The 25,769-nt window shown below is 49.9% G+C and overlaps 1 protein-coding gene across 1 annotated transcript in view; it reads left to right on the top strand.

Moving 5' to 3' along the window:
* LOC119962279 (cyclic nucleotide-binding domain-containing protein 2-like) overlaps positions 1-25,769 on the top strand; it is a 150,239-nt gene that overhangs the window by 35,010 nt on the left and 89,460 nt on the right. The window contains exons 6-7 of the mRNA XM_038790267.1: positions 4,787-4,943; positions 10,104-10,255. Coding sequence (XP_038646195.1) covers positions 4,787-4,943; positions 10,104-10,255 — 309 coding nt within the window. The remainder of the gene's footprint in view (positions 1-4,786; positions 4,944-10,103; positions 10,256-25,769) is intronic.

Raw genomic sequence — 25,769 nt, 5'->3', positions numbered from 1 at the left:
CACTGCACGTATGCAAATTTCCCCAGAACAGCTGATCAGTAGCTCTGCTCTGCTGCCCTCTGCTGGTTGCTTGCCTTTACTCAAACTCCTTGGGTCTTCTTCGCAGGTTCACCTTCAACTTAGGCTGACCGCACTGCACGTATGCAAATTTCCCCAGAACAGCTGATCAGTAGCTCTGCTCTGCTGCCCTCTGCTGGTTGCTTGCCTTTACTCAAACTCCTTGGGTCTTCTTCGCAGGTTCACCTTCAACTTAGGCTGACCGCACTGCACGTATGCAAATTTCCCCAGAACAGCTGATCAGTAGCTCTGCTCTGCTGCCCTCTGCTGGTTCGAATGAAATGAAATGAAAATCGCTTATTGTCACGAGTAGGCTTCAATGAAGTTACTGTGAAAAGCCCCTAGTCACCACATTCCGGCGCCTGTCCGGGGAGGCTGGTACGGGAATCGAACCGTGCTGCTGGCCTGCTTGGTCTGCTTTAAAAGCCAGCGATTTAGCCTGGTGAGCTAAATGTCTCCTTTATTTCTACTTTTCTGTTTTCATCAATATGAACGTAACGCAGAATTTCAGAAACCTGATCTTCATGGGCAATATCTGGAGTTGAATCCAACATTATGCTAAAATATTTTGCGTCCTTAATTTCGGAAATTATATTTTTCTTGACAGTTTCACCAAGAAGATTGATTATTTCGTTTTGAATTCTGTTGGACAAGTAGGTGACACTTTTTGGTTTCTCTTTCCCTCTCTGCAAGTGTTTTGCTAAGATGTCATCATATTTGGCCAAAAGTCTGATTGTTGCTAGAACGTTTCCTGTATTTTCACTGACTGTCTCCCCTGGCTCTGATAACCCAGATATTCCTTCTCCTCGATGTCCACGATAGGCCAGATTCTGTTTTGCCAGACAGGATATAACCTCGACAATCCGTTCAGTTATAGCTTTCCATCTTTTCTTTTCAGCAGACATTTGCTGTTGAAGTTCAGCATCTATCGTAGTTGAATGATGGAGTCGAACTACAAGGTTCAGGTATTCCCTCATGTGAGCTCTATGAGAAGGGCTTTTCTCATGGTCAGGTATTGTTGGATTTAATTTTCTCCAAGAGGAGAAACCGTCTTCCTTTCCAAAGTTTGACACAGACAACAAATGCTCCTTTGAAAACAAAAAGCAAACAAAACTAGCATGCTTTCCGATATGGAGAGTATAACAACCATTTTCTCTCCACAATTTCTCCGTTTGTGGAAACTTTATCAAACCACTGTTTGGAAAATGATCTCCCATCCTTCTCAGCAAATGGACCACTTTTATTCTGATATCTTTCAGGGCCATGTTGTAATATTGTCATCTTCAAATGATCTGGAATCGGTTTCTTCAAACAGCCAAAATCGCTTCTTTGCAAAAATATGCAAATATCTTCTTTATTTTCTTCACATGGATCATCATCCTGACAACGAGACTGAGAGAGAGTATTATGTTCTGACCGAGCTGAATCCGTATCAGAAAAATCCTTCTCTGCACCCACATCATCTTTTATTTCTCCAGGTTCTCCTACTTCTTTACTTTTTATCCATGCATCTAATGCCCCTCTTTGATGGGACTCTTCTTCGACTCTGGCCCTCTTTTTTTTCCTGTTCTGTGCTCCACTCGGTTGTACACGAAATACTCGTAACATTTCATTTTCTATCTCAAAAAACGTAAGACGCATGAGAAAATGGGAAGAAAATGGTAAACAATCGGTCAGTTGCAGACGGATAAACCATATTTCATTTCTTTGTTCCTTCGTATCAAATTATTTCACACTGATTCTCCATTGATAATTTTGTGCAATTTATATCATAGACTTACAAATTAGTGGTATCTGTATTCGAATATTAGCATGTTAAGGAATAAATGTCTCCTATTCCGAGATTAAATGCCATAGCAGTCCTCTGATCATCCAGGCTTCACTCTTACTACATCCCACGTAAATATTTCATTAAATATCGCCAGAAAACCTATAAAAACCGTAGTTGCACCTGTTCTAGGTAAAAGAACTAATCTAGATGCACAAAAAGCTGAAGAAAAGACGAGTTATGACTCGAGGAAACGCAGGAACGAACAGCCACGTCTGCTTGTTGCTTTTGATGGTTGCACCACGTACATCATGCGCATGCGTGTGGGGGGGATGGGGAGAATGACCATTTTCTCTAGACAGAAAGGGTACACCATGTTAAAGGAATAAAGGGCTAACAACTGCCTCTGCAGTGTGGTGAGCCTCCAAAAATTGATTTATCACCGCTGAAATTTTAAAATTACTATCTTATTTCCTTCTCTGGGGCAGCACGGTGGCCTAGTGGTTAGCACAACCGCCTCACGGAACTGAGGTCCCAGGTTCGATCCCGGCTCTGGGTCAATGTCCGTGTGGAGTTTGCACATTCTCCCCGTGTCTGCGTTGGTTTCGCCCCCACAACCCAAAAAATGTGCAGAGTAGGTGAATTGGCCATGCTAAATTGCCCCTTAATTGAAAAAAATAATTGGGTAATCTAAATTTAAAAAAATTTTTTTTTTTTTTTCCCTTCTCTGATTGGATGCCCCCATCCAATGGATGCCCGGGGCCAATGCACCGTCGGCCCCCCCCTCTGCATGCCACTGAGTATACGTCTAATGATGACCATGAAATTATTGTTGATTGTTGTAAAATCCCCTGTGGTTCACTAATGTCCCTGCCATCCTTACCTGCTCTGGCCAACATGTGACTCCAGATCCACAGCAATGAGCAATGTGGTTGACTTTTTTTTAAAATTTAGAGTACCCAATTATTTTTTTTCCAATTAAGGGGCAATTTAGCGTAGCCAATTCACCTAACCTGTGCATCTTTTGGGTTATGGGGGTGAGACCCATGCAAACACGGGGAGAATGTGCAAACTCCACACGGACAGTGACCCAGAGCCGGGAGCAAACCCAGGTCCTCGGCACTGTGAGGCAGCAGTGCTAACCCACTGCGCCATCATGCTGCACTGTGGTTGACTTTTAAAGACCTCTGAAATAGCCTCGCCAGCTACTCAGTTCATGAGCAATTAGATATGGGAAACAAATGCTGACCTTGCCAGTGCTGCCCACATCCCGTGAAAGTATTAAAAAAAAACAATGGTTTGGATTTTATTGCCCCACCCCCTGCCCCTCCCATAATGATCGACTCATCTACATGGTCTTGCCACCGGGACATTTTACTGATGGTGGGATCAGAAGGGGAGAGTCACAAACATCATTCATTGGTTAATTAGTTCCCTTTACAATTGGCGTAGGAAGACTGTTGGCTGACCAATGGCTGGATTAATGGTAAGTCATGTGATGAAACCTCCAAGAATATATTTTGTCACAGTTGGCAATCCTAGTAGCACTTAAAGTGCGATCCCAACATACCTGGCATAGGGAGTGGCACAGCGGGCAGCTTCCACATTTGCAATTTTTAAAAATGTATGCTTTCATGGTGGCACGGTGCCACAGTGGTTAGCGCTGCTGTCACAGTGCCAGGAAACTGGATTCGATTCTGTCCTTGGGTGACTGTGCGGAGTTTGCACTTTCTCCCCATGTCTGCGTGAGTTTCCTCCGGGTGTTCTGGTTTCCTCCCACAGTCCAAAGATGATCAGGTTAGATGGATTGGGGCAGCACGGTGGGGCAGTGGGTTAGCTCTGCAGCCTCACGGCACCGAGGTCCCAGATTCGATCCTGGCTCTGGGTTAATGTCTGTATGGAGTTTGCACATTCTCCCCTTGTTTGCGTGGGTTTTGCCCCCACAACCCAAAGATGTGCAGGCTAGGTGGATTGGGCATGCTAAATTACCCCTTAATTGGAAAAAATGAATTGGGTACTCTAAATTTTAAAAAACGGTTAGGTGATCGGTCATGCTAGATTGTCCCGTAGTGTCCAGGGATGCACAGGTTAGTTAGCGTTACTGGGATAGGGTGGGGGGGAGTGGGCCAAGCTAAGGTGCTCTTTCGAAGGGTCAATGCAGGATGGCCTCCTTCTGCATTGTAGGGATTTTATGGATTCTATGGGCTGTGGACATCACTGGGAAGGCCAGCATTATTTTCCCATCCCTTTTTGTTTATAATTAAGAGTGCCCAATTTTTTTTTCCAATTAAGAGGCAAATTCGCATGGCCAATTCACCTAGCTTACACATCTTTGGATGTGGACCCTAGCCATGGGGAGAAAAGACCTGGGGTCGGGATTGAACGCAGATCCTCGGCACCGTAAGTCAGCAGTGCTAACCACTGTGCCACCTTGCCACCCCTTTCCCATCTCTAATTGCCCGTGAACTGAGTGGCTTGCTGGGCCATTTCCGAGGGCACAAGAGTCAGCCACATTGCTGTGGGTCTGGAGTCACATGTCGGCCAGATCAGGTAAGGACGGCAGATTTCCTTCCCTAAAGGACATTAGTGAACCAGATGGTTTTTACGACAATCGATGATACTTGTCATGGTTTCACATTCTAGATTTTATTAATGGATTTTAATTTCCACCAGCTGCCGTAGTGGGATTTGAACCCATTTACTCAGCGAATTCACATAGGCTTTGGGATTAATAGTCCGGTGACGTTCCCATTATGCCACAGTCTCCACGCCAATGGAAGTCCAATAAGCTCCACTGGCAAACCAGAAAGTACAGATACTGAAGAATAACCTGGGGATAGAGGAGTTGTCGTATGAGGCAGAGTGAGAAGAAAAGATAAGGCGGCCGGTTGAGGTGGATTTAGAGGAAAGGGAAAACAAATGAACTGTGACATTCACCCAAATTTGTTGCTTTTGCCCTAGGTTCAGGCGGAGGAGGGTGATAATAAAGAAAGGGCAAACTGCACACAGTTTCTACTTCATATACTCAGGGGGGGTCAGCTTCACCACTGATGAAGATGGAAGCAGCGCGTTTCAGGAAGGACATCAAACAGACATGCGAAAGGGCGCTAGATTTGGAGTGAGTAACCTGGCGTGTGTATGCGTGCATGTAGTGCATATGTGTGTGTTCTTATGTGTGCACGCATGTGGTACGTGTATGTGTGTACATGTTTGCACCTGTCTGCATGTGCATCTGTGTGCACATGTATGGTATATGCATGGGCATGTGGTCCATCTTTTAAAAAATATATTTTTATTCCAGGCTTTTTAACAAAAATATGCAAGATATCAGAAGAACAACACATCAATCCAAAAAACAACCACAACCATCCAGCCCCCTGACTTCAGCCTGTTGCCAAGTCCCACCTTCCCCATTTTAACCCCCCATCCCCTCCCCTGCTCTAGCTGACCCCTCAATCCTCCTTGAAGAATGAAAAGTTTCCACCTCTGGGTTTCCCGACAACAACAGAGCAAACATGATCTTCTCCAAACCTCAGGAATTCTGCCAGATCGCTCACCCACACCCCTGCCTTTGGCGGCTCCGAGACCCGCCAACACAGCATAATCCGTCTCCGGGCTATCGGGGAGGCAAAGGCCAATACATCATCTTCTCTCTCCCCCTGGACTCCCGGGTCTTGCAACACACCAAATATTTCCACCCCCGGACTCGGAGCTACCCCCACATCCAGAACCTCGGACATAACATCCGAGAATGCCTGCCAGAATCCCGCAGTCTTCGACATTCCCAGAACATGTGGACATGAATCATGCCCCCCCCCCCCCCCAAGGCACCCTATCTTCCACCCCCTCAAAGAGCACTTAACATCCTCCACCAGGGCGCCCTACCTCTCTATTAATTCCTTATAAATATCCAACATCTTTCCCTCCCCTATTTCGTCCTCCGACAAGAGTTTGTCCTACAGCGCCGGAAGCGGCAGCCCAGGAAAGACGGCATCTCTCTCCTCACAAAATCCTGAATCTGCAGGTACCTAAAACCATTCCCCTTGGGCAATTCCTCCAGCCCCACAAATTACAATTACAATTCCTCCAGCCCCACAAATTAGTCCACTATAAACAAGTTCCTGAAGTACTCAATCCCCACCTGCCACCACCCCGGAACCTCACATCCAGTCTCGCCGGCACAAATCTATGGGTTGTTGCAAATCTCTGCCCTCAATGACATGCCCTCTAACCCCAAGTGCTGCCTACACTGCCCCCACACCCTTAAAGTCGACACCACCACTGGGCTCGTGGAATACCTGGCCAGCGAGAACAGCAACGGCACCAAGAAAACAGCCCTCAAACCCGGGCCTGCGCATTGCTTGTATGCACGTGATGGCCGGCAATCTCAAAAGTCCGCCGCTGCTGGCATTTTTCAAAGCTGCTTGTAGCCATTTGGCGTTCCTCCCGTGATGGGGTATGTCGTCACCGAGCGCCGTGACCCCCTGAAACCTGCACACGACCCACCCGCAACCTAACATTCAATAACAATATTGGGTGGTACGACCCACACTGTTCCTTATCCTTTATTAGAATCAGGGCGATGGAAGCCTGCGATAAAGAAGGGGAAAGTTCTCCCTCACCCTCTCCTCTGGGGCTGGTTTAAGACAGCGCTAAATCACTGGCTTTGAAAGCAGACCAAGGCAGGCCAGCAGCACGGTTCAATTCCCATACCAGCCTCCCCGAACAGGCGCCGGAATGTGGCGACTAGGGGCTTTTCACAGTAACTTCATTTGAAGCCTACTTGTGACAATAAGCGATTTTTATTTCATTATACGTCCTCACCAGCAGTGGCTCCAGCTCTGCCCCAAACATTTTATAAAACATGACTGGGAACCTGTCCAGACCCGGGACCTTCCCCGCCTGCATTGGCCAACGCATTCCACCACCACCCTCAGACCAATCGGGGCCTCCGGTCCCTGAATCCGGCTCTCCTCCACCAGGGACCGCCTCATCCCCTCTTCCTCCAATGGAGCCTCCGACTCCTATGAAAGGCCTCAAATACCCCATTCACCCCCTCCGGGTCCATCACCACCTTACCACTCTCGTCCCACACTCTACCAATCTCCCTTGCCGCTACTTGCTTCTTCAGCTGATGGGCCAACATCCTAGTCGCCTTCTACCCATACTCGTAAACTGCCTCTCTGGACCTCCACAACTATCCCTCTGCCTTCCCCGTAAACATTAACTCAAACTTCATCTGGAGCCTCTGTTTCTCCTTCAGCAACCCTCTTCTGAAGCCACCGAGTACCTCCTATCCACCTTCAAGATCTCCGCCAGCCTTGCCCTCTCCTCCCATTCCACCCTCTCCCTGTGCGCCTGAATCAAAATAATCTTCCCTCTAACATCACCCTTGAGTTCCTCCCACAACTTGGAGGCCATGACCTCCCCTATATCATTCACCTCCACATAGCCCCGAATGGCAGCCTCACCCGCTCACACACACCCTCATCCACCAACAGCCCCACATCTAACTGCCACTCCGGCTGTTGGGCCTCCCCGCTGGACTGGGGTGAGCACAGTAATTCAAAGCGCATTCAAAGTATCGTCTTGTATCTTTGACTTTGTCTATATATATATATGTTTCTGGAACCCACCTCTTCATTCACCTGAGAAAGGAGCAGTGCTCCGAAAGCTCGTGTTTGAAACAAACCTGTTGGACTTTAACCTGGTGTTGTAAGACTTCTTACTGTGCTCACCCCAGTCCAACGCCGGCATCTTCACATCATGGCTACCATCGACACCGCAAACTGCCGGCTCAAAGTGGAGAGGATCTCCAAGACGATCGTGCATATAGACACTGGCATTAAGTTTCTACAAAGATGCAAGAAAGCAGACAAGATCCCGCATTCAAAGTATTGTCTTGTATCTTTGACCTTTGTTTATATATATGTTTCTGGGGCAGCACGGTGGCCTAGTGGTTAGCACAACCGCCTCACGGCGCTGAGGTCCCAGGTTCGATCCCGGCTCTGGGTCACTGTCTGTGTGGAGTTTGCACATTCTCCCCGTGTCTGCGTGGGTTTCGCCCCCACATCCCAAAAATGTGCAGAGTAGGTGGATTGGCCATGCTAAATTGCCCCTTAATTGGAAAAAATAATTGGCTAATCTAAATTTTAAAAAAAAAATATATATACAGTATATGTTTCTGGAACCTACCTCTTCATTCACCTGAGGAAGGAGCAGTGCTCCGAAAGCTAGTGATTCGAAACAAACCTGTTCCAAGACATGGTGCAGCCACTGGAACCAGTGACCAATGAGAGCAGCTGCAGTGTACAGCTACCTTCCATCTTCCACCTGACCTATTCTAACAATGGCATGGCTAAAATAGTGAATTCACTGAATGTTTGATTCCGAGCATGGCCAAGATTCCCCGTGACTCCCCAAAGCCTGTCCACCATTAAATAGGCACAAGTTAGGAGTGTAATGGAATACTCTCCGCTTGCCTGGATGAGTGCAGCTCCAACAACACTCAAGAAGCTCAACACCATCCAGGACAAAGCAGCCCGCTTGATTGCCCCTCCTTCCACAAACATTCAAACCCTCCACCACCGATGCACACTGGCAGCCGTGTGTACCATCTACAAGGTGCACTGCAGGAACTCACCAAGGCACCTTAGGCATCACCTTCCAAACCCACAACCACAACCATCTAGAAGGACAAGAGCAGCAGATACAAGGGAACCCACCACCTGCAAGTGCCCATTCAAGTCACTCACCACCCTGACTTGGCAATATATCGTCGTTCCTTCACTGTCGCTGAGTCAAAGTCCTGGAACTCCCTCCCTTACACCACATGGATTGCAGCAGCTCAAGAAGGCAGCCCACCACCACCTTCTCAAGGGCAATTAGGGATGGGCAATAAATGCTGGCCTATGCATGTTCAGGATCATATATATATTCCTTATTTTGACCCTGAGCAGGTACATCCATCCAATGAAATTCCTGTCTTGGCCATGCCCAGGATCAAACATTCAGTGATCCCAAGATAGGGAATTCACTGAATGTTTGATCCCGGGCATGGCCAAGACAAGAATTTCACTGGATGGATGTTCCTGCACAGGGCAAAAATAAGGAATATATATCTGATCCTGAACATGTTCAAGATGTGGGGCGGGGTTCTCCGGTCACTGATGCTGAAATTGTGTTCGGCGATTGGCCGGAGAATACTCGTTTCCGCCCAAATCGGGGGCAGAGCCGCTTTCGCGGTGCTCTATCCCCTCCAAAGTGACGTACTCACAGAGTACAGCGCGCGTCGCATCAACAGCCTCATGCCCCCCCCCCCCCCCCCCCCCCCCCCCAAAACCGGCCGAGTTCCCAACGGTGTCAGTCGCTTGTGCTATCATCCGTAGGGAACTCGGCTTGGCGGCTGCGTACTCAGTCCAGCGGCGCCACAAACAGGGGAGGGCTAATCCATGGGCAAGGGGTCTTTGTCAGGGGCTGCTGGCACTGTTGGGGGTGGTCCGGGGTGCGCGAGCCGTCCAAAGGGAGGGCACTATTTTTCAGACCGCATCCGTGAGTGGCTGCCGCCATGTTGCATGTCGCAGCCATGGACCCGGCAATTCTCCGGGCCATATCGGCAGCTAGAGCCGGGTGCTCTACTCTGCTCGGCTGCTAGCCCCCAGCGAAACGGAGGATCAGTGGCCGTTTTATGCCAAATTTTCAGTCATAAAACGCCACCATTCCCACGCCGGCGTGGGGACACAGCCTCAGAATCGGAGAATCCAGCCCAGGGATTTCACTGGATGTGTGATCCTAAACACTAGTGAATGACCTACCTTGGCTTGACATCTTTGGCTGCATCAAGACAACTTGCGAGTTTCCCGCTTGGTAAGGGTCAAGCAAAGTCTTGATTTTAAAAATGTCACACTTGTTTCCAAATCTTTTCATGACCTCGCCCCCTCAATATCCCTGTAATCTCCTCCAGCCCCACCGGGATATCTGCGCTCCTTCTGCATCCCCAATCGTTAGTGTTCCATGCTGTAAATTCATTTGCCTGAGCACCAAGCTCTGGAATTCCCTCTTCACCGCTCTCTACCTTGCTCTCCTCCTTTGGGACACACCCTAAAACCTACCTCATTGACCAGGCTTCTGGTCACCTGACATATTATCTCCTTAAAGTGGCTCAGTGTCCTACCCTAATGTGAAGCGCCTTGGGACGTTTCATTATGTTAAAGGCACTCCATAAACCTACGTTCTTGTTGTAGTTGAACCAAGTGTAATCCCTGTGTTCCCATTGTAGGAAATACCAGTGCTGAAAGGCCTACGGAGGAATTTCACTGCTGTCTGTACAGATGATACTGAGCTACTGGTGGTGGACAAAGAGGAATTCTTTGAAAACAGACTTGATGAGGTGCTAGTCGAAGAATCTCACCAGCGCTTTATATTTTTCAGGTAGAATAATTTCTACAGTTTTTTGTTGATTTGACATTCCTGACTTATTTTAAAAAGTTAAGGAAGAACATTACATGTTTCACAAGTGGTGTGCGCTATTCCAAAGTTGTTCATGCATGAGGCAGAAACTATTAGTGATGTTTCTTTTAACACCAAGATGGATGGAGCATTGTGGTGATTGTCCCTTTCAGGGCAACACAGCAGAGTAAGGGTCACCTGTCCTGGCTGACCAATTGGGACACAGAGTGGAGAATCGAGAATCATCCTAAGGGGAAGAGTTCTCCTCAGCAGAGGTATTTTAGAGCTAGCTGCAGACATGCTGCTGCTGTTGTAGATCCTTGGAAATAAATCCTTTGTTGTTATGGAGTCATAGATCTACAACATGGAAAAGGCCCTTCCGCGCATGTCAAAGACAACCTCCTAAATATTCTAATCCCATTTTCCAGCTCTTGACCCACAGCCTTGTTATGCCATGGCATCGCAAGAGCACACCTAAATACTTCTTAGATGTTTTTGAGGGTCACTGCCCTAAAATTGCCCCTTAATTAGAAAAGAAATAATTGGGTACTCTAAATTTAAAATAAAAAATTGAAAATTAGGGACTCTGCCTCCTCCACCCTTTCAGGCAGTGAATTCCAGACTCCCACCACCCTCTGGATGAAAAGGTTTCCCCTCACATTCCTTCTAAACCTTCTGCCCCTTACCTTAAACCTATGCCCCCTGGGCATTGATCCTTCTACCAAGGATCCTTCTCCCTGCCTACTCTATCTAATGCACCTCATAATTTTATACATCTCAATCATGTCTCCTCTGCTCCAACAAAAATTACCCCAGTCTATCCAATCTCTCTTCATAATTAAAATCTCTCCAGCACAGGCAAAATCCTGGGCAAACTCCTCTGGACCCTTTCCAGTGCTATCACATCCCTCCTATAATGTGGATTCCAGAACTGCACACAATACTCTAGTTGTGGCTTAATTAAATTTTATATAGCTCCAGCATAACCTCCCTACTCTTAAATTCTATGCCTTGATGTGGAGTTTGCACATGTTCCCCATGTTTGTGTGGGTCTTACCTCCAAAACCCAAAAGATGTGCAGGGTAGGTGGATTGGCCATGCTAAACTGCCCCATAATTGGAAAAAACAAATCTATGCCTTGGCTAATAAATGCAGATATGCCTTCTTAACCACTTTATCCACCTGCCCTGCAACCTTCTTTTTTTATAAATGTTTTTTATCAGGTTTTTTTTACAGTTATGTACATAGAATAATTATGTATATTTACAGTTATGTACACAGAATAAAATATATATATATAGAAGGGACGAAAACTAAAAAGAAACTGGTAGGATATTGTGCGCTAGCTCAACAACAGCAACTCTGTACAGTTAGCAATGTTACTTCTAACACATAAGTAGGCATCTGTTTATGGGGGGGAGGGGCGGAAACTGGGGACGTAGATATACAGTTGGGTGCCGAAGAAACAATTACATTAGTTATGTCCAATACATAGAGGGCAATATGGGAAGGGATCTGGTGTTGATGCTGTTACTTGCTACTCCCGGACGGTTTTCGCTGCCGTTGTCTCGCATTCATCTCCGCTTCGGCTATTCGTCCCGTCTTTCGCCCATATTTTCCTTACTCTCTGTTCCTGTGTTTGCCAAGTTTGTTATCGTTTCCCATGTTCTCCTTCTGGCTATCATTCCCTTGCCTCCACCCCCCCCCCCCCCCCCCCCCAGTTCCCCTCTATTGTTCCCCGCTCCTCCCTCTTCCCCCCATTCTGCCCCTCTTCTCCCCCCGCCCTTCTGTGGTTTGCCTTTCTTTTGTCTTCGGTTTAGCTATCTGCACCTCCCCTCCCTCCCCCCCGCAGGTCTATCCCTCCCTCTCATGCCTTGGCTACTTTCCCCTGATTCCTGGCTACCTGGCTATTCTTCTGCTTGTTCGTTGGCCACAAACAGGTCCCAGAACAGTTGGGTGAATGTCTCCCACGTGGAAGCCATTGTTTGACCCTCGGATGGCGGATTTGATTTTCTCCATTTGGAGAGATTCTGAGAGGTTGGACAGCCAGTCTGCAGCTTTGGGTGGTGCTGCTGACCGCCAGCCGAACAGGATTCTATGGCGGGCGATCAAGGAGGCAAAGGCAAGGGCGTCCGCCCTCCTCCCCAGGAATAGATCTTGCTGGTCTGAAACCCCAAAGACCGCCACTTTCGGGCATGGCTCCACCCTCACCCCCACCACTTTGGACATTGCCTCAAAGAAGGCTGTCCAGTACCCCGCAAGTCTGGGGCAAGACCAGAACATGTGGGCGTGGTTGGCTGGGCCTCCTTATCACTGTTCACATCTATCCTCCACCTTCGGGAAGACCTTACTCATTTTGGTTCTTGTTAAGTGGGCTCTATGTACCACTTTTAGTTGCGTCAGGTTGAGCCTTGCGCACGTGGGGGTAGAGTTGATCCTTCACTCCAGAGTCCCCACCCTATTTCAATCCCCAGGTCTTCCTCCCATTTCTTTCTTGTTGCATCCAGTACGGTGTCAGCCCTTTCTACCAGTGGCTCATAGATGTCGCTACAGTTCCCTTTATCTAGGATGCTTGCGTCCAGTAACTCTTCCAATAATGCCTGTCGTGGCGGTTGTGGGTACATCCTTGTCTCCTTTCGTAGGAAGTTTAAAAAAAAAAATGTTTATTCAAATTTTCACATTTTCACACAAAAAGAAAACAGTAACAGAAAATTCAAAGAACAAAAAGAACAAACCCCCCCCCCCCCCCCCCATATATACAAAAGAGAAACAATAAATAAACGCTCGTCGTTAGCGAAGATTCAACCCAAAACAAAAACAAAGAGACCCCCCCCGGGTTGCTGCTGCTGCTGACCTTTTGATTTTACCGTTCTGCTAGAAGATCTAGGAATGGTTGCCATCTCCTGAAAAACCCATGCACTGACCCCCTTAGGGCAAATTTCACCTTCCTTTCGTAGGAAGTTTTTGAGTTGCAGGTACCTTAACTCGTTCCCCCTGGCTAGCTGGAATTTCTCCGTCAGTTCGTCCAGTTTTGCAATGCCGCCGTCCATTTATAGGTCCCTAACTATCAGTGTCCTTCTGTCCTGTCCCCACTTTTTGAAGGGGGCATCGGTCAGCGCTGGTGTGAACCTATGGTTGTTGCAGATGGGAGCTTTGTCTGACATTTTGGTCAGGCCAAATTGCTGCCGTAGTTGGTTCCAGGACTGGGAGGTGGCTATCACCACCGAGGTGCTGGAGTGTTTTTTGGGAGGGGATGGGAGTGCTGCCGTGGTGAGGGCCCGGAGGGAAGTGCCCTTGCAGAAGGCCTCCTCCGCACGCACCCACTCGGCCTCTGGCTCCTTGATCCATCTCTTATTTGTTCGGCTGTCGCCGCCCAGTGGTAGAATTGTAGGTTTGGGAGGGCTAGCCCTCACCTGGATTTTGTTTTTTGTAGGACCTTCTTTGGGATCCTAACATTCTTTCCCCCCCCCCCATACGAACGCCATGATTAGTTTAGTGCTTTGAAAACGTCCTTGGGGATGTAGATCGGGATAGATCTAAGTAGGGAGAGGTATCTAGGCAGTATGTTCATTTTGATTGTCTGGACTCTCCCCGCGAGAGAGAGTGGGAATGTGTTCCATCTTTGCAGGTCCTTTTTTACCTCCTCTGTCAGACTGGAGAGATTCCATTTGGTGAGGTTCCATTTGTGGATTCCGGGTAGCAGAATTTGTGTCGGGCTTGTTTAATCGGCAGTCCCATTAGTGCTGCTGCCCCCCCCCAACTTGTGGGTGTACCGGGAAGATCTCGCTTTTGCTCATGTTGAGTTTGTAGCCCGAGATGGCGCCAAACTCTTTCAGGAGCGCAATGATTCTGTCCATGCTGCTTTGTGGGTCCGGAATGTAGAGGAGCAGGTCATCTACATAGAGTGAGACTCTGTGCTCTCTGCCACCCCCTCGGATCCCCCTCCAGCTTTTTGTTGCTCTAAGAGCAATTGCTAATGGCTCGATCGCTAGAGCGAACAGCAGCGGGGACAGTGGGCATCCTTGTCTGTGCCCCTGTGCAGCTGGAAGTATCGGGAGTTGGTGTTGTTGGTCCATACGCTTGCCATGGGACCTTTGTATAGGAGCTTTACCCAGGAGGTGAATCCTGTTCCAAGCCCGAACCACTCCAGTACCTCTATGAGGTATTTCCATTCGACCCTGTTGAAGGCCTTTTCTGTGTCTAGGGAGATTATCACCTCTGGTGTTTTCTCCCCGAATAGGGTCATTATCACGTTCAGCAGGCGCCTACCTTTGACAATGCCCATCTGGTCCTCTGCTACCACCTCTGGCACGCAGTCCTCCAGCCTTTTGGCTAGAATCTTGGCCAGTATTTTGGCATCTGCATTCAGCAGTGAGATGGGTCTTTCCGTTGGCTCTTTATCTTTCTTAGGTATCAGCAAGACTGCGGCCTGTGCTAACATAGGTGGCAGAGTGCCCTTGGCCAGTGAGTCTGTGAACATAGAACATAGAACATTACAGTGCAGTACGGGCCCTTCGGCCCTCGATGTTGCGCCGACCTGTGAAACCATCTGAAGCCTATCTGACCTACACTATTCCATTTTCATCCATGTGTCTATCCAGTGACCACTTAAATGCCCTTAAAGTTGGCGAGTCTACTACTGTTGCAGGCAGGGCGTTCCATACCCCTACTACTCTCTGAGTAAAGAAACTGCCTCAAACATCTGTCCTATATCTACCACCCCTCAATTTAAAGCTATGTCCCCTCGTGTTGGTCATCACCATCCGAGGAAAAAGACTCTCACTGTCCACCCTATCTAACCCTCTGACTATCTTATATGTCTCTATTAAGTCACCTCTCAGCCCTCTCCTCTCTAACAAAAATAACCTCAAGTCCCTGAGCCTTTCCTCGTAAGACCTTCCCTCCATACCAGGCAACATCCTAGTAAATCTCCTCTGAACCCTTTCCAAAGCTTCCACATCCTTCCTATAATGTGGTGACCAGAACTGCACGCAGTACTCCAGGAGCGGCCGCACCAGAGTTATGTACAGCTGCAGCATGACCTTGTGGCTCCGAAACTCAATCTCCCTACTGATAAAGGCTAGCACACCATATGCCTTCTTAACAGCCCTATTAACCTGGGTGGCAACTTTCAGGGATTTATGTACCTGGATGCCGAGATCTCTCTGTTCATCTACATGTGGTGAGATAACCACTGTAGTTATGTGTACTGCAGTAGGGGGATGTATGCCTGTACCTGTAATACAGGTTCCTCCGGTCAGCCCCTGCCGGCTAGCTCCGCCCACAGGGAGCTTATGTATAAATGTATGAGAGCTGCTCAGACCCTCAGTCTACAGTTGCGGATGGAGGGACAACATCGTACAACAATAAAGCCTCTATTGAACCAGTCTCTCGGCTTTGAGTATAATTGTTAGCGCTACAATTTATTGTTGTACGATTTCCCATTCACCATGGACATCAGAATCAAGCCTGACCGTCTACAGCTGGATCCGCATTCGCCTCACGCCAGAAAAGACTTTGATCACTGGCTCGCAGTCTTCGAGGCCTACATCTCTTCAGCAGACCCTCCCCCGACGGAGGCTCAGAAAAAGCAACTCCTGTACTCCAGACTTAGCTCCAGCGTCTTTCCGCTCATTCGAGATGTGACCGACTACACCGCAGCTATGGAACTGCTCAAGGAGAACTATGCACCATCGGCGAACACCCTGTTTGCGAGGCATCAACTTTCTACTTGCGTCCAGCAGCCGGGTGAGTTGATTGAGGACTTCTGGAGGGCCCTTATACCTCTGGTACAAGACTGCGACTGCCGAGCCCTCACAGCCACGGAACATTCTGATTTACTCATGCGCGATGCCTTCGTTACAGGCATTGCTTCGGACCCCATCCGGCAACGACTGCTGTAAGGGGTCGCCCCCGACCTCGCGGCTGCAAAGGCCCTGGCGCTCTCCATGACGGCCGCCTCCCGTAGTGTGCAAACGTACTCCGCTAGCCACTCGGCCCACCCGTCCTACCCCTCGTGGACCCCGCAAACGGTCCCCCAGGCCCATCCGTCCTACCCCTCGTGGAACCCGCAAACGGCCCCCCCAGCAGCCGCCCCCGCGCACTATGCCTGCGCTGCCCGCCGCACCGCACCCCCTGGGGGTCCCCACTGTTACTTCTGCGGCCAGCAGAAGCATCCTCGCCAACGCTGCCCGGCCCGCACAGCGACCTGCAAAGCTTGTGGCAAGAAAGGCCATTTCGCAGTGGTGTGTCAGTCCCGGACGGTCGCCGCTATCGCGCCGCCGGTCCCCACGCCTGAGCCGCTCCCTCAATGGGCCCCGCCGTCCGCTTCCCCCGACCCCACGTGCGATCAGTGGGTGCCGCCATCCTCATCCACCACAGCCATGTGCGTTCCATGGGCGCCGCCATTTTGTTCCAACCCCATAACGTGCGCTCTATGGACGCCGCCATTTTACCCACAGGTACTGCGGATGCCGCCATCTCGTCTCCAGGGGCCGCCATCACGGGACACGGGTCGCTACCGCTCCTCGTCGGACTCATCTGACTCAACCGCCGACCAACCACTGCTCGCCTCCGTTACGCTTGACCAGTCCCGTCCTCGCAACCTGGCACCCTCTTCCACATCGGTGCTGGTCAACGGCCATGTGACCTCCTGCCTCATCGACTCCGGGAGCACCGAGAGCTTCGTCCACCCGGACACGGTAAGGCGTTATTCCCTTGCGGTCCATCCCGCCGACCGGCAGATCTCCCTTGCCTCCGGTTCCCACTCTGTCCCGATCCGGGGTTTCTGCCTGGTTAAACTTACTGTACAGGGCGTGGAATTCGACCGTTTCCGTCTGTACATTCTCCCCGACCTCTGCACTTCACTCTTACTAGGCCTGGATTTCCAGTGCAATCTCCAGAGCCTCACCCTCAAATTCGGTGGACCCCTACCTCCCCTCACCGTTTGCGGCCTCGCGACCCTCAAGGTCGAGCCTCCCTCCCTCTTTGCCAATCTGACTGTGGATTGCAAGCCCGTCGCCACCAGGAGCAGACGGTACAGCACCCAGGACAAGGCCTTCATCAGGTCCGAAGTCCAGCGGCTGCTTCGGGAGGGTATCATCGAGGCCAGCATCAGCCCTTGGAGAGCCCAGGTGGTAGGTGTTAAGACCGGGGAGAAGCACAGGATGGTGGTGGACTACAGCCAGACCATCAACTGGTACACGCAGCTCGACGCGTACCCCCTCCCCCGCATTTCTGATATGGTCAATCAGATTGCACAGTACCGGGTCTTCTCTACTATTGACCTGAAATCCGCCTACCACCAGCTCCCCATCCGTAAATCGGACCGTCCCTACACTGCCTTCGAGGCAGATGGTCGTCTGTACCAATTTCTGAGGGTTCCCTTCGGCGTCACGAATGGGGTCTCGGTCTTTCAGCGAGAAATGGACCGAATGGTTGACCGGTACGGACTGCAGGCCACCTTCCCGTACCTCGACAATGTCACCATCTGCGGCCATGACCAGCAGGACCATGATGCCAACCTTTATAAATTCCTCCACACCGCATCTCTCCTTAATCTCACGTACAACAAGGAGAAATGCGTGTTCCGCACAGACCGCTTAGCCATCCTTGGCTACGTAGTCCAAAACGGACTACTGGGGCCCGATCCCGACCGCATGCGCCCCCTCATGGAGCTCCCAATCCCCCACTGCCCCAAGGCCCTCAAACGCTGCCTTGGGTTTTTCTGTTATTACGCCCAGTGGGTCCCGCAATACGCAGACAAGGCCCGGCCACTTATCCAGTCCACACATTTTCCCCTCTCGGCCGAGGCACACCAGGCCTTCGCCCGCATTCGATCTGACATAGCCAGGGCGGGGATGCACGCCGTAGACGAGACTCTGCCTTTCCAAGTAGAGAGCGACGCTTCAGATGTCGCCCTTGCCGCCACGCTGAATCAGGTCGGCAGACCCGTGGCATTCTTTTCATGCACCCTCCACGCCTCCGAAATTCGGCATTCCTCTGTCGAAAAGGAAGCCCAGGCAATCGTTGAAGCGGTGCGGCACTGGAGGCATTACCTGGCCGGCAGGAGATTCACTCTCCTCACTGACCAACGGTCGGTAGCCTTCATGTTCAACAACACGCAGCGGGGCAACATCAAGAATGACAAAATCTTGCGGTGGAGAATCGAGCTCTCCACCTTTAACTACGAGATCTTGTATCGCCCCGGCAAGCTCAACGAGCCCCCAGACGCCCTCTCCCGAGGTACATGTGCCAGTGCACAAGTGAACCAGCTCCGTGCCTTGCACGACAGCCTTTGCCATCCGGGGGTCACTCGCTTGTACCATCTGATCAAAGCCCGCAATCTGCCCTACTCCGTCGAGGAAGTACGGACAGTCACCAGAGACGGCCAGATCTGTGCGGAGTGCAAGCCGCACTTCTACCGGCCAGATCGCGCGCGCCTGGTGAAAGCATCCCGCCCCTTTGAACGCCTCAGCGTGGACTTCAAAGGGTCCCTTCCCTCCACCGACCGCAACACCTACATCCTTAGTGTGGTCGATGAATTTTCTAGGTTTTCCTTTGCCATCCCATGCCCAGATATGACGTCTGCCACCGTCATCAAGGCCCTGGATTCCATTTTCGCCCTGTTCGGTTTCCCCGACTATATCCACAGTGACAGGGGATCCTCATTCATGAGCGATGAGCTGCGTCAATTCCTGCTCAGCAGGGGTATCGCCTCCAGCAGGACGACCAGCTACAACCCCCGGGGAAACGGGCAGGTAGAGAGGGAGAACGGGACGGTATGGAGGGCCGTCCAGCTGGCCCTACGGTCCAGGAACCTCCCAGCCGCTCGCTGGCAGCAGGTCCTCCCTGACGCGCTCCATTCCATTCGGTCGCTACTGTGCCCCGCGACTAACCACACACCCCATGAACGTGTTTTTGCCTTCCCTAGGAAGTCCACATCCGGAGTGTCGCTCCCGATTTGGCTCACGACTCCGGGCCCAGTCCTTCTCCGTAGGCATGTACGGCACCACAAGGCGGAACCCCTGGTGGACAAAGTCCGCCTTCTCCACGCCAATCCTCAGTATGCCTACATGGAGTTCCCCGACGGCCACCAGGACACAGTCTCGCTCCGGGACCTGGCTCCCTCAGGTGCCGATCCCATGCCCACACCCCTTCCCGCGCCAACCCCAGCGCCCCCCTATTCGTCCCCATCAGGTCCATCCCTCATCCCCCTACCCACCCTGGAGGACACGGAAGATTTCGGCTTGCTCTCGGAGTTATCCCGCCAGCAGCCAGCACCAACACCGCCAACACCTGCACCATCGTTGCCATCACCGCCTGTGCCGACATCACCACCACAGCTACGCCGACCACAGCGGAACGTTCGACCACCGATTCGGCTCAACCTGTAACCTGCTAACCGGATGGACTCTTGATTTTCCATGTTGGACCCTCTTGTAAATAGCATCCTTTGTATTAGAGTTACATGTCACCCCCGCCGGACTCATTTTTACAGGGGGTGAATGTGGTGAGATAACCACTGTAGTTATGTGTACTGCAGTAGGGGGATGTATGCCTGTACCTGTAATACAGGTTCCTCCGGTAAGCCCCTGCCGGCTAGCTCCGCCCACAGGGAGCTTATGTATAAATGTATGAGAGCTGCTCAGACCCTCAGTCTACAGTTGCGGATGGAGGGACAACATCGTACAACAATAAAGCCTCTATTGAACCAGTCTCTCGGCTTTGAGTATAATTGTTAGCGCTACACTACACTACCAAGAATCTTGACATTAGCCCAGTACTCTGCATTCCTGTTACTCCTTCCAAAGTGAACCACCTCACACTTTTCCGCATTAAAGTCCATCTGCCACCTCTCAGCCCAGCTCTGCAGCTTATCTATGTCCCTCTGTATCCTATAACATCCTTCAGCACTATCCACAACTCCACCGACCTTCGTGTCATCTGCAAATTTACTAACCCATCCTTCTACACCCTCTTCCAGGTCATTTATAAAAATGACAAACAGCAGTGGCCCCCAAACAATCCTTGCGGTACACCACTAGTAACTGAACTCCAGGATGAACATTTGCCATCAACCACCACTCTCTGTCTTCTTTCAGCTAGCCAATTACTGATCCAAACCGCTAAATCACCTTCAATCCCATACTTCCTCATTTTCTGCAATAGCCTACCATGGGGAACCTTATCAAACGCCTTACTGAAATCCATATACACCACATCAACCGCTTTACCCTCATCCACCTGTTTGGTCACCTTCTCAAAAAACTCAATAAGGTTTGTGAGGCATGACCTACCCTTCACAAAACCGTGTTGACTATCGCTAATCAACTTGTTCTTTTCAAGATGATTATAAACCCTATCTCTTATAACCCTTTCCAACATTTTACCCACAACCGAAGTGAGGCTCACAGGTCTATAATTACCAGGGTTGTCTCTACTCCCCTTCTTGAACAAGGGGACAACATTTGCTATCCTCCAGTCTTCCGGCACTATTCCTGTCGACAAAGACGACATAAAGATCAAGGACAAAGGCTCTGCAGTCTCCTCCCTGGCTTCCCAGAGAATCCTAGGATAAATCCCACCTGGCCCAGGGGACTATCTATTTTGACATTTTCCAAAATTGATAACACCTCCTCCTTTTGAACCTCAATTCCATCTAGCCTGGTCGACTGAACCTGAGTATTCTCCTCGACAACATTGTCTTTCTCCAGTGTAAACACTGATGAAAAATATCCATTTAACGCTTTCCCTATCTCCTCTGATTCCACACACAACTTTCCACTACTATCCTTGATTGGCCCTAATCTTACTCTAGTCATTCTTTTGTTCCTGATATACCTATAGAAAGCCTTAGGGTTTTCCTTGATCCTATCCGCCAACGTCTTTTCGTGTCCTCTCCTCGCTCTTCTTAACTCTCCCTTTAGGTCCTTCCTGGCTAACTTGTAACTCTCAAGTGCCCTAACTGAGCCTTCATGTCTCATCCTAACATAAGCCTTCTTCTTCCTCTTGACAAGTGCTTCAACTTCCTTAGTAAACCACGGTTCCCTTGCTCGACAACTTCCTCCCTGCCTGACAGGTACATACTTATCAAGGACACGCAGTAGCTGTTTCTTGAAAAAGCTCCACATTTCGATTGTACCCATCCCCTGCAGTTTCCTTCCCCATCCTATACATCCTAAATCTTGCCGAATAGCATCATAATTGCCTTTCCCCCAGCTATAATTCTTGCCTTGCGGTATATACCTATCCCTGCCCATTGCTAAAGTAAACATAACCGAGCTGTGATCACTATCACCAAAGTGTTCACCTACATCTAAATCTAACACCCGGCCGGGTTCATTACCCAGTACCAAATCCAATGTGGCCTTGCCCCTTGTTGGCCTGTCTACGTACTGTGTCAGAAAACCCTCCTGCACACACTGCACAAAAACTGACCCATCTATAGTACTCGAACTATAGTATTTCCAGTCAATATTTGGAAAGTTAAAGTCCCCCATAACAACTACCCTGTTACTCTCGCTCCTGTCGAGAATCATCTTTGCAATCCTTTCCTCTACATCTCTGGAACTATTCGGAGGTCTATAGACAACTCCCAACAGGGTGACCTCTCCTCTCCTGTTCCTAACCTCGGCCCATACTACCTCAGTAGACGAGTCCTCAAACGTCCTTTCTACCGCTGTAATACTTTCCTTGATTAACAATGCCACACCCCCCCCCCTCTTTTACCATCTTCTCTGTTCTTACAGAAACATCTAAATCCTGGAACCTGCAACAACCATTCCTGTCCCTGCTCTACCCATGTCTCCGAAATCGCCACAACATCGAGATCCCAGGTACCAACCCATGCTGCAAGCTCACCCACCTTATTCCAGATGCTCCTGGCTTTGAAGTAGACACGCTTCAAACCAGCGTCTTGCTTGCCGGTGCCCTCTTTCGAACTTTTAACCCTATCCCTGACCTCACTACTCTCAACATCCTGTACACTAGGACTACAATTTAGGTTCCCATCTCCCTGCTGAATTAGTTTCTAAACCCCCCCGAAGAGCACTAGCAAATCTCCCCCCCAGGATATTGGTACCCCTCTGGTTCAGGTGAAGACCATCCTGTTTGTAGAGGTCCCACCTACCCCAGAATGAGCCCCAATTATCCAGGAAACCAAAACCCTCCCTCCTGCACCATCCCTGTAGCCACGTGTTCAACTCCTCTCTCTCCTTATTTCTCACTTCGCTAGCACGTGGCACGGGTAACAACCCAGAGATAACAACTCTGTTTGTTCTAGCTCTCAGCTTCCACCCTAGCTCCCTGAATTTCTGTCTCAAATCCCCATCTCTCTTCCTACCTATGTCGTTGGTACCTATGTGGACCACGACTTGGGGCTGCTCCCCCTTAAGGATCCCAAAAACACGATCAGAGACATCACGAACCCTGGCACCTAGGAGGCAACACACCAACCGTGAGTCTCTTTCGTTCCCACAGAACCTCCTGTCTGTTCCTCTAACTATGGAGTCCCCAATGACAAGTGCTCTGTTCCTCTTCTCCCTTCCCTTCTGATCAACAGGGACAGACTCTGTGCCAGAGACATGTGCCCCATTGCTTACCCCTGGTAAGTCGTCCCCCGCAACAGTATCCAAAACGGTATACTTGTTATAGAGGGGAACGACCACAGGGGATCCCTGCACTGCCTGCCGGTTCCCTCTCCCTCCCCTGACGGTAACCCATCTACCTTTTTCTTTTACCTGAGGTGTGACTACCTCCCTATAACTCCTCTCAATAACCACCTCTGCCTCCCGAATGATCCGAAGTTCATCCAGCTCCAGCTCCAGGTCCCTAACGCGGTTCTCCTGCAGGTGTGGGGCCAGTGCTGTTGCAAATGTTTTGTAGAAGTCCGCCGGGAATCGGCTATTCCCGGCACCTTCCCCGCCCATTTTAATGCTGTCCATGATTTCTCACAGTGCTAGTGGTGCTTTGATACTCCCCATTTTCTGCCCTCCCCCATGACTGGTATGTCCAGTCCATCAAGGAACCGTTTCGTCCTGGACTCCTTCGTTGGTATTCTGAGGTGTACAGCCCTTAGTAGAAGGCTTTGAAGGTTTTTTTGATCTTTTTGATCTTTTCTGGTTCTGTTTCTAATGTGCCTCTGGTATCCCTGATTTGTGCAATTTCTCTGGTGGCTGCCTGCTTTCTCAGCTGGTGTGCCAACAGGCGGCTGGCTTTGTCTCCGTGTTCGTATAGGGTCCCCCGTGCCTGGCGGAGTTGGTGCACTGCTTTCCTGGTGAAGAGCAGATCAAAGTTCCTTTGTAGCTCTTTCCTCGCCGCCAGGTGCTCTATGGTCGGGGCTTCGGAGTATTTACGGTCTACCTCCAGTATGGAGTCCACCAGCTGCTGCCTAGCTACCCTTTCCTCCCTATCTCTTCGCGCTTTGAAAGCAATGATTTCCGCTCTTACTACGGCCTTTAGCGCTTCCCAGAACGTGGAGGGTGAGACCTTCCTGTTTTGGCTGTTCTCCGTGTACTCCGCTATGGCCTGCAATATCTTTTCGGTGAAGGCCTTGTCAGCTAGTAGGGCAATGTACAACCTCCATGTGGGGTGTTGCGCCCTGCCTGTCTCCAGATATCACAATTGATATCGTTTTCCCCACCACAAAGAAGTAAATTCTGGTGTATACTGGGGAGAAGAAGAATTCCTTCTCCCCTGGGTGGGTGAACCTCCAGGGGTCCACCACTCCCATCTGTTCCATAAAGTGACCGAGTTCCTTTGCCATGTTTGAGGCTTTTCCCATTTTGGAGCTTGATCTGTCAGCCATTGGATCCTGTACACAGTTGAAGACCCATGATTAGTCGGTGCGTCGCTATGTAGGGGATTCCTGCCATGGTCTTTTTGATGAAGCTTGTGTCGTCCCAGTTGGGCGTGCCTGCCCTGCAACCTTAAGGGACTGGTGTACATGCACACCAAGATCCCTCTGATCCTTGATGCTGCCCAGGGTCCTGCCATTTATTATGTATTCCCTTGCCTTGTTTGTCCTGCACAAGTATATCACCTCACACTTCATAGAATCATAGAATCCCTACAGTGCAGAAGGAGATCATTCGGCCCATCGAGTCTGCACGGACCCTCCGAAAGAACATCCTATCTCGGCCCATACCCTTGCCCTCTCCTCGTAAACCGAACTAACCTTTAGACACTAGGGGGCAATTTATCATGGCGAATCCGCCTAACCTGCACATCTTTGGACTGTGAGAGGAAACCAGAGCACCCGGAGGAAACCCACACGGACACGGGGAGAAATTGCAAACTCCACACAGACAGTCACCCAAGGCCAGAATTGACCTGGCGCTGTGAGGCAGCATTGCTAATCACCGTGCCTTATCCGGATTGAATTCCATTTGCCATTGATCAGCCCACCTGACCAGCTCGTCTATATCCTCCTGTAATCTAAGGCTATCTTCCTACTAATTTTTTTATCACCTGCAAACTTATTGATCAACCCTCCTACATTCAAGTGTAAATGATTTACATAAACCGCAAACAGCAAGTCTCCGGAAATGCATTATTATAAGTATAAATAGAGAAGTCTTTCTAAACTGTACAGGGCATTGGTGAGACCACACATGGAGCACTGTGTACAGTTTTGGTCACTTTACTTGGGAATAGACTTGCATTGGAAGCAGTTCAGAGAAGGTTCACCAGGCTGATTCCTGGGATGAAGGAGTTTGTGTTTTGAGGATAGGTTGAGTAGGTTTGGGCCTGCGCTTGTTGGAGTTCAGAAGAATGCGTTATCACCAGAACTTGCAAACAAGCACCAAGACATAGCTTGGCTGGTAGCAAGAAGGCACTCCCAGTCGAATCAGTCCTGCACATCTGCAGTCTCATCCCATTTGCAAGTTGCCTGATCCACCACTGTGTAATTGTGTGTGTGCCTGTATTAGGGGATGTACAGCAGTACCTGTACTACAGGTTCGCCGGTAGCCCCTGCCGGCTAGCTCCACCCACAGGGAGCCGTATAAATATGTATGAGTTCTCCTGAGCTGCCATTCTACCTGCTGCAGTTGGAGGATAAACATCGAACTGTAATAAAGCCTCTCTTGTACCGATTTGAGTCTTTAAGTGCAATTGATAGTACATCAATTTATTACAGTTAGATTTTCCGCATCATGGACATCAGGATAAAACCAGATCGCTTGCAGCTGGATCCGCGATCACCAAACGCCAGAAAAGATTTTAATCACTGGCTGGCTTGCTTCGAGGCCTATATCAACTCAGCGAATCCCGAACTGACGGAAGCTCAGAAAATTCAACTTCTCTACTCAAGGTTGAGCTCCAGCGTGTTCCCGCTGATACAGAACGCGCCGAATTACGCAGGCGCCATGGAACTCCTTAAAGAAAATTACGTCCAGAAGACGAACACTCTGTTTGCGAGGCATGTGCTCGCCACTCGCGTACAACTACCTGATGAGTCGATTGAAGACTTCTGGCAGGCCCTTATCCCTCTAGT

Source organism: Scyliorhinus canicula, chromosome 2 (assembly GCF_902713615.1).
Source record: "Scyliorhinus canicula chromosome 2, sScyCan1.1, whole genome shotgun sequence".
Taxonomy (NCBI): domain Eukaryota; kingdom Metazoa; phylum Chordata; class Chondrichthyes; order Carcharhiniformes; family Scyliorhinidae; genus Scyliorhinus; species Scyliorhinus canicula.
Note: the sequence above shows the minus strand (reverse complement) of the source record. Positions and strands in the feature narration are given on the sequence as shown.